Below are 9,751 nucleotides of genomic sequence, written 5' to 3'. Positions count from 1 at the left end.
CAATTACCATTGCATATTTTATGACATGAACTTTCATACACTACAACAATTTTTATTTAATGACATTAAGTTTCCTTTTGCACTTGTGGCACAAATACTCTCTTTCCTCTCCTTATGCATTCTCTCATCTTGATGATAAATCACAAAGTATAATTCAAAGTGTTAATGGAAGAACTCTCACACAATCAAATTTAAAAACAATAAAAGATAAACCTATTATTTAATCTAAAGTTGTCAAAAATATTAGATCTTTTATATTTTTTCTATTATTTAAAAAATTACTAGTTAAAAGAACATAAATATATTTTACGATTTTTTTTATTCTTTAAAAAATATTGCCTTTTAAATTTAAATTTAAATTTTTACTATTTTGAAAATATACAAATATAAAATTCATTAGATTATCCACAAATAATATATAACATCTCATAACAAAAAATACTAACCATTAAATATAACTTATTTTTTACCACTCTTTATAAAGAAGAAATCTATCCAAAAGTATATTACTTTTATATTTTTAATTCTACTGCTTAAAGAAAACATTATAATTTTTGGAAATATATTTTTACCATTTAAACATATTTTTTAATCAACTATTATTATTTTTATATATTTTAAATTATTAATAAAATATAATTTACTATTTAAACTGATTAGCCTGATACGCTATTTATCTTTAGAAAAAACTCGCAAATCAGACCCATGAAAACAAAGCATCCAAAATTAGAAGAGATTAAATTGAAATTTCTTCCTCTATCGGCGGTAAGAAACCGTTTGATAGAAAATTTGCCCGTGGAAACTTTTTCACTTCTGGCTGCCTTGCAAAGGAAGGCATAGGTCCACTGCATATACCCAGTGAATATATACAAATCAGTTCATTCAATTTTTTTCATCTTTCTCTTTCTGGAAAAGGGTCCCGCGAGGCAGTTACAGCACACGATGAAGATCACTGTTATGACAGGAGAGGAACGGATCATCTCATTAGATGTCGATCCTCAAGAAATTGTAAGTTCCGGTTTCTATTCTGTATCATTTTTTTTATGAATAGTCCCTTACTTATATTAAAATAAATACAATAAAGTAACACATTCCAAAAAAAAAAAAAAAAAAAGCCCGGAGAAACAGGATCGCCCTGTGAGTTCAAACGGCCACAGGCCTCTGCCATTCTGTATCATTTCATAACTATAGGCTTCATATTTTATTTGGGCTGTGTTTGGCTGCCCCTTTCTTTTTGTTGATAATTGGAATTGGTGTTCAATAATTTTCATATTTTTTTCAGTTTTGGTGTTGCTAGTTTATTAATTCAAAGTTGTGATATCCCATATATATAGATACATGCATTTTGTGACAAATATGATAATACACAATGCGAGTATGCATTTCTGTGTAACATTTCCGATTTGGGGAACTACTTTACAGTTCGATGAGCAGCTGTACTTTTGGTGCATTATGTCTCATCGATAATTTACACACATATTCTTCGTTAATTTTGGGGTCCCTATTATGTGGAATTAGTGCTCAGCTTTATTGGATTGCCTTTTCTCCAAGCAAACAAAAATAAATTTGTTAACAATTTTATTTTTCATCCGGTGTATATGACAATTTGTGTCACAGAGGATATGCACAACATTTACATTCTTCTTCTTTTTGCTGATCCTTGCGAAAGTGTTGGATGAGTATTCAACTCTACTGAGTGCCTTTTAAATGGATTGTTGTTTAATGGATCGGACAGATCATTTTCCATCTTCTTCTTTTTCCTATTTCGAGGTAGCAATAGTGTATTCATTGAAAAGTGGGTATTCACAATGTTAATTTTCTTATTCGTTTATTGGAGGTTTTCTAGTTTGAAGAATTAGTATTGAATTCAATTTGACAGACATCATAGATGACGTGTGTATTCTTCTTTCTCTTTTGAGGTTTGCCAACTGAGCTAGGTGCTGCAATTGTCTAGGGATTTGATGTCGAATTTGTTTTGGGTATACATATAAAATATTGGTTTTGAATGTTTCTGTATTTGAATTGGACTTGGTTTGGGTATACATATAAAAGATTGGTTTTGAATGTTTCTGTATTTGAATTGGACTTGTTTTGGGTATGTAATCAAGGTGGTAAAATGCTAGATATTGAAAATTCTGATTTGGGTATGGGAAAAAAATCCTTGACTGCCACGGTGTAAGAGTCCAGATGCTGCAGTTTTTCCATCCATTAATAAAATTAGTGGTCAATGTTCTTGCTGCTATGGTGTAACTCCTGTAGAAGCTTCATATTTTCTATCATTAGAAGCATTTAGGTTTCTCATGTGCCTTTGTGACGTCCCCTTACTAATTTACCCTGAAATCACAATTGCAACAAATTAGGGTTAGGGTCATATCTTACCAAGTAAATAGTTTTTTAGATATAGTGATCCTAGCGTTGGATCTTGCAATCATAACAACATATACAAAGGTATATCTACATATGTATTCAATGATTAGGGTTAGATAATCATATATTATCAATAACAATATGCAAGCATATTAGATATTGGAGGAAGAAACATGATAGGTCCACCCGAAGCCATTTCTACTATAGGCCTAAGAGTGAATGTCTACCAGAGCCTTTCTCTTTGCTTGCTTTGTGGTTTGCTTGTACCTGCTTTTCCTATCAATGTTTCATCTGTCTAAAGATAAATGCCACCTTGTGTAGTTGGGTGGATGTTGAAGGGAGTGTCTTGGTCCTATGTAAGTGCCCTGTTGGCCTTCTTACTCAACCTGATTTCCTCGCCTCTTACAACTCATACCCTTCCTGCAAGATGGGTTGCAAATAGTCGAGCACATACTATATTCAACTACGAGCATTCTTTTAAGCATCATCTATTCTTCATATGCACGTAGATATATTTATAGTGCAATTATTTGTGAGAAAGAAAGATGCTGAAGATGGTCAATCTGATTGAGATCAGCCTGCCGATCTGAAGATCATCTCTAGATGTAAATGCTGGTCAATTCTCTATGAATTGATCGTAGTCCTTTTCTGTGCCCTTCATTTTGATTCCTGAATAATCCATGATGATTATATTTTCTGATGCAATTGACTGCTGATTGTCTTTAAATGCTGGGATGTTGTGCTCATGTCTTATACTCTGATCTGCTCTTTAATGAGTACTGATTACTTATTGCCTTGATTCACAGCACAATGTGTCCTCTTCAATGGTTGGGAATTCCCCTTTATACTTTATCAGTCTTAGGGTCACCACCTTTTATAAGGATTCAGTCTCCACTTTTCGTTGTTGCCTTTGAGAATAATATATTATTCCCTAAATTGGTCTCCCTTAAATGTCCTTCTCAAATGAAATCTTCTTCCCTTTATTTCCTCTAGGTGTGAGGGGGAGTCAAACCTCTTCATAATGGTTACAATTTTTCACAATTACTGCCCTTTCAGAGGGTCACAACCCTTCATCATTGTTGCCCCTTTGAAAGAGTCACTTCCTTCTCTTCTTTCTATTCCTTTCTCCTTCCATTAGTGCTTCTTTAATTACTTTTGCTCCATCCTTTCTTCCTTCCTTCATAATTCCTCTCAAATGATTTCCTCTCCCTTTATATATCTAATGTTTGGGGGAGTTGTATCTCTTCATTGCAATACTCTTGACCTTTCATTAAAGCCAATAAACTTTTAATTATTTTATATTTATTTTTTCTCATTTATGTATTTATAATTTTTAATAGTTTAATTGTAATATTATTGTTTATTGAATAATATAAAAGCACAAGAGAATCATTTCATGCTAATTGTGTAGTCACTATGCATGTCGTTGGATATATAGCTTTGGCTTAACTAATCTACCAACCTTAAAGGATGTAATGGAATTTTTGAGCTGTGTTGTATGTGCTTTATTCGTTTTAAGGTTTAGGTTTGCATTTTGAAAACTAACATTATTAAATTGATAATTTTCAATGGATCTGAATCTTCTCAGTACAATGTGATTATGAGCAGGTTGAAAATGTGAAGGCCCTTCTTGAGGTTGAGGTAAGTTGTTCTTGATGTGCAAACTCCACTCAAGTTATTTGATGAGGACATAGATGGTCCTGGAACTTTAGGTGTAGGATTATATAACTCAATCACATCTTCAGATATTTTAGTTAAAGAAACTTTGCAAATTTTGATAGCATATATGCTCTGGTAGACTGGATTCACAAAGACTAATTAGATATGTAAATTATTAGACACAAGTTCCACTTCAGCAGCAACAATTGCTTTATCATGGGAGGGAAGCTAGAAATAATGAGCGTTTGAGCTCACTTGGAGTTGTAGAAGGGGACTTAATTATGATGACTTCTACAGATATAAGGTACATTCTTTTTCTTTCTGAAATGTGTAGATATCTTTATCGTGATTCACTTAAATGCATTCCTGATGGTGCTATCGAAATCCAATCAAGTAAATTTGAATTTTCATTTATTTTGGCCACAATTTAGAGTGCAGAAATTGAATCGTTATAGATCAGGAAAAAGAAAATAATGCAAGGATTATTATTTATATGAGGAAGGTCTATGCTTCTCTATGTGGTATATGTATTAACGGCGAATTGGTTGTTAATTAAATTTAGGCACGACGAGGTACAAGTAACCCCAAGTAGATGACGTTAACTTGGGGTAAGATTAAAGGGGATGCAGTCTCATCCTATAGATGTACTCTGAGCACTGATCATAGTGACTTGGATCATATTAGTAGGTCTTTCTAAATAAAAATTGATAATGATGGTTGGATTGCAAAAGTGGATCACAAGGTGGAATGCATTTTGCCCATGCTTCTTGGTTGAGAATGACCACGGTACAAGATTAATGCAAATAAGTGGATTAAAAATGGTAATTTCAATTTTGATTTGATTCAGTTCTTGTGCTTCTCCTCTGAAACATTATAATGAATAAGACATGGCAACACCATTCTATTTTCAAGTAACTATGACTTGTCCTTTATCTCCCTGTCTGCATTTTTTTTGGTTAAACATTTACAACTAAAGTTTTTGAATTCATAATGTGTACATTGTCTACCTAGATTTAGGTTTCCGTGCCATTATTTCTTATTCTTAATTATGCAATGCTGTTAACTTTTCGTTATTTGTTGTGATAATGCCTATTACGTTTGGTTGTCTGAGTTTTCTATAACTTCATCATTTCTGTTGTCACTTTATGTCATTTCCATTGTCATTTTTATGTTTTATTTTTTTATCCTATATTATTTGTGAATCACATTTGTTTGCTAGTCATGTTATTTACTATTTTTATTACTGGGTTTGAGCAGTGTTAGAATTCTCCACTTCGTTGGCTGATAGTGTTCCCGATCTGTTGTTTGTCAGTTATTGTAAATGACAAGTTTCAAATATATACGGTTAAGTCATTAAAGGCATTTTTAGAAATTTAGGAGAATAGGATTTAAAACATTATAGCCATTAAAGATTTATCCAATTCAAGTTAAAACAATAAATTTAATATCCAAAAATGGAGATTGTATATATTATGGTGTCTGTTCTCTAGCTATTTTTCTGTAATGTCCCCACTTTAGCAGTTATCCGGTTGTGTGACCGTTAGCCTTTTATTTTATTTTATTTAATTTATCCCACATTGTTTGTGTAAAGTGGTCGACCCTATGAAGTAGGAATAAAAGGAGAGCTTGTAGCTATTGTTAGACACGGTGGAATATGAGAAGAACATGAATGTGTGAGTTATAGATCTATTCTTGGCATTAGAGGACATCTATCCTCTCTTGTGACATTCTAGACGTCATTCCTTTGGGGTTTGGCCTTTGGAATTCATTGCTATCAACTTCTTTAGCAGGCAGCTTGGTCACATTTTCAGCTACAAGCAGATTGGGTGTAATTAGTGAGTTGAAGAATTTGTTATGTATTTGATTTTATGATGCTGTAGTAATTAGTGAGTTTGCTATGTATTTCATTTTATAAGTTTAAAAACTAATATTATTTCAGCAGTAGTTCAATCTTCAGTTTGCATAAATTCCTTCTTGTTCATGTTATGTGGTTTCAAATCTATGCAAAGATATTAAAATTTCTATCAGCAATTGGTTCAGTTTTTGGGCATTTCTAGGGTGCCCATTATAGTGGCATCAGAGCTATAAGTCTTGCCATCCTGTGGAGGTCTTATAGGGAATTTGGGACAGCCGGATAGAGGGAAAAGTGTTTGACACAATGTCAAAACACTAAAATCAAAAATTAAAAGGGCTAAGCATTTATGTTTGAGCATGCAACAGGGGCTTTATAATTTCTGCAATACCAAAGCAAGACAAAGTAGGAGTTCAGACTTGTAGAGCAAACAGTCTAGTTCATCCGTGCAGAGGGACATACAATCCAGTCATACAGACACAGAGGAGATATTCTTTGAACAAGACAACAGTATGGGTGACCGAGATGCCAGGGATATAGGATTAGGTGGAGGCAGGAATACCGGTCCAGATCAGGAGGATGTAATGTTTAGACGATTACTGGGTATATTAGAGGAGGGACAGCATATGCAACAGGAGCAAAATAGGCGAATGGAAATGATGTTGCAGCTTATGGCTAGACAGATGGGCATCAATATTAATCCAGGTGATGTCAACAATGGAAACAATAACAATGGGGGAAACGACAACAATAGGGGAAATAATAATGGAGGCCGAGGCAACAACGATGGTCCTGAGAATAACATTAATGGTAATAATGGACATGGCAACAATGGGAATGAGGCTAATAACTTTAGACATGTTGCACGCCCAGCTTGAACAATGAGCTCGAGACCTTTTCTACCCACCTTCCCACCTAGAGATCCAGTTCAACTAGTTAATGAACCACAGATTATTGAGTTATAGGATCAGTTCAGGAGGGACTGGGAGGCTAGCGGACCGGAGTTTCAGGCATATATTTCCCTCAGAGATTATATGGACTTGAGGATGCGACACATGCCCAGATCAGGAGAAATCAAAACTTTGAGCTGAGAAAGAAAGTTGGGAAACTTTCATTACCTTACTATGATGATTTAGGGAAGATGACCGCACGAGCTTCGGTGTAGAAGGTAGATGCATACTTGCAGCTGAATCCTATTCCTGAGGAGGCTATAGAGTATGCGGCTATTCACTTGGATGGACCGGCGCATTAGTGGTGGCACCATGGCATGGTAACCTTGGGGCATAATCAGATCACATCTTACGAGGAGTTCACTAAGAAGCTCATAGAGAGATTTGATGCCAGGGATTCCGAGTTACAGTTTAAGGAGTTGGCACAACTCAAGCAGTGGGGATCAGTTGAGACGTATATCAGTGAATTTCAGAGGTTAGTTGTGTTGGTCACAGATATTTCAAAGAGGAGGTTAGTAGTGTTGTTTATGGATGGACTCTCAGATCCCTTGCGGTTGGGTCAAGGGGCATGACCCAACTACGTTACAGGAGGCCACTAAAAAGGCTTGTGACTTAGCACCTTCTTCTTTTAGGAGCATATTTCAACACAGGGATTCATATATGAAAAAGGACAAGGAGAAGGACAAAATCTTTTCACAAGGATGCTTAGCCAAAAAGGGTTAAGTTGGATAATGGCACCCTAAATGAGTTGAGAAAGAAGAAGCTATGTTTTCATTGCATAGTCTTGGGACTTACCTCATAAGTGTCTTCTCAAGGCTAAGGCAAATCAAATGGAATATTTCTCAGCAGAGGAGTTACAGTTGCAAAGGGAGGATCAACACTCTGATTCAGATGAGGATAGCACTACAGAGGAGAGCAACATTCCTGAGGATGAGAAGTCATTGGCACGATTAATGAGGGCTCAAAAGGCAATCACATTTAAGGTCAGAGGTACTATCCAGGGGTGGAGAGTGATCTCACTCATTGACACTGGGGCTACACATAATTTCATAGATGCACAATTGGTAGCCAAGAGAGGTTTGCAGACCAAGGAGCACGTCGGGTTTAGAGTCATGGTAGCTAATGGGGACAAATTATTATGCACTCGGAAGATATCTAATCTTCACATCAGGTTTGGAGATGGCTATGAGTTGGAGGATGAGTTCTATGTAGTAGACATGGGAATCCATGATGTCATCCTCGACATGACATGGATGGCCTCACTAGTCGAGTTCACACTCAACCTAACAAAATTGGAGATGAGGTTTCAGCATGAGGGGAGAACTGTTGTACTCAGAGGACTTTCAGATGGGAGTTGCAGAGTAGTCTCCTTGAGGAGAATGCAGAGACTTTTTCGGCATAATGACATAGAGTGGGCAGCAGAATGTTTCACTATGCCAGCTTCACGGGAGCCACAAGTGAAGAGTCATCCAACAGATATCTAGGAGATACTTGACAGGCACACTAAGGTACTTGGCGAGATTTTGCATGGGGTTCCTCCTGACAGGGGGATATAGCATGTTATTGAGCTCGAGAAGGGGGCCAAACCAATTATGATTACTCCCTATCGTCATCCTAAGAAACACAAGGATGAGATAGAGAAGGAAATCAAGGAGTTGTTGGAGATGGGGCATATCAAGCTCAGTAAGAACCCCTTTGCTTCAGCAGTAGTATTGGTAATGAAGAAGGATGGGACGATGCGCATGTGCATCGATTACAGGGTATTAAATAAGAAGACCATTAAGAATAGATATGCCATCTTGCGGATAGATGAGCTGCATGGTGCATGCTTTTTTACGAAGATTGATTTACAGTCAGGGTATCATCAGATTAGGATGAGGGTGAAGGACATCGAGAAAATAGCCTTTTGGTGTCACTATGGCCACTTCGAGTTTTTGGTTATGCCATTTGGGCTGACCAATGCCCCTGCTACGTTCTAGAGTTGCATGAATCTGGTATTTAGAGGGCAGCTTAGGAGATTTGTCTTGATTTTCTTTGATGACATTTTGGTCTTCAGTAAGACTCGGGAGGAGCATTTACAACATCTTGAGATGGTGTTGTCCATTTTCGAGAGAGAGTCACTATGTGCCAAGGAATCTAAGTGCGAGTTTGGGTTGACTGAGTTACTATATCTTGGGCATATCATCAGTGCAGATGGAGTTCGGGTAGATCTCGAAAAGATTAGAGCTATTGTTGATTGACCTACTCCTACAAACCTTACACAGCTTAAGGGGTTCTTTGGTCTTTGTGGGTTTTATAGGAGATTTGTTAAGGGATTTTCACAGACCGCTGCACCCTTGACAAACCTTACTAGGAAAGGAGCCTTCGTATGGACAGGCAAAGCTCAGAGATGCTTCGATCATTTCAAGAAGGTGATGTCATCATGTCTAGTATTAGCTCTACCAAACTTCACAAAGCCATTTGAGCTTCATTGTGATGCATCAGGTGATGGGATTGGGGCAGTCTTGATGCAAGAGAAGCATCCCATTGCTTTTGAGAGTAGGAAGCTCCGTGGAGTGGAGAGGAGCTATTCCATCTATGATCGAGAGATGTTGGCTATTATGCATGCATTGGCCAAGTTTCGGTCATACCTAGTTGGGGGAAGTTTGTTATCAAGACTGATCACAACAACATCAAATACTTCATGAGTCAGTGAGATTTGAATGATAGACAACAAAAGTGGATTACGAAGTTGCAGGCTTATGACTTTGACATTGAACTTGTCAAAGGGAAGAAGAATGTGGTGGCAAATGCTTTATCCAGGCGACCTCATATTTATGCTCTAGCTGAGATTATAGGAGATTGGAGAAATAAGATTACAACAGAGTATGCAAGGGTCACTTGGGCTTCTAGAGTGATTGCAGGCACCATACAGGATGATCAT

At 36.6% G+C, this 9,751-nt stretch overlaps 1 protein-coding gene across 1 annotated transcript in view; it reads left to right on the top strand.

Annotated features, from left to right (window-relative positions):
- Positions 1-894: 894 nt before the first annotated feature.
- The window catches only part of DDI1 (ubiquitin family protein), a 73,993-nt gene continuing 65,136 nt past the window's right edge, over positions 895-9,751 (top strand). The window contains exons 1-3 of the mRNA XM_089792066.1: positions 895-1,008; positions 3,976-4,008; positions 4,206-4,330. Coding sequence (XP_089648192.1) covers positions 943-1,008; positions 3,976-4,008; positions 4,206-4,330 — 224 coding nt within the window. The 5' untranslated portion in view covers positions 895-942. The remainder of the gene's footprint in view (positions 1,009-3,975; positions 4,009-4,205; positions 4,331-9,751) is intronic.

This window comes from Cupressus sempervirens, chromosome 1 (genome assembly GCF_028749045.1).
Source record: "Cupressus sempervirens isolate cs-2001-9-10 chromosome 1, ASM2874904v1, whole genome shotgun sequence".
Classification (NCBI taxonomy): domain Eukaryota; kingdom Viridiplantae; phylum Streptophyta; class Pinopsida; order Cupressales; family Cupressaceae; genus Cupressus; species Cupressus sempervirens.
This window is presented reverse-complemented; position numbering and strand designations above follow the sequence as displayed.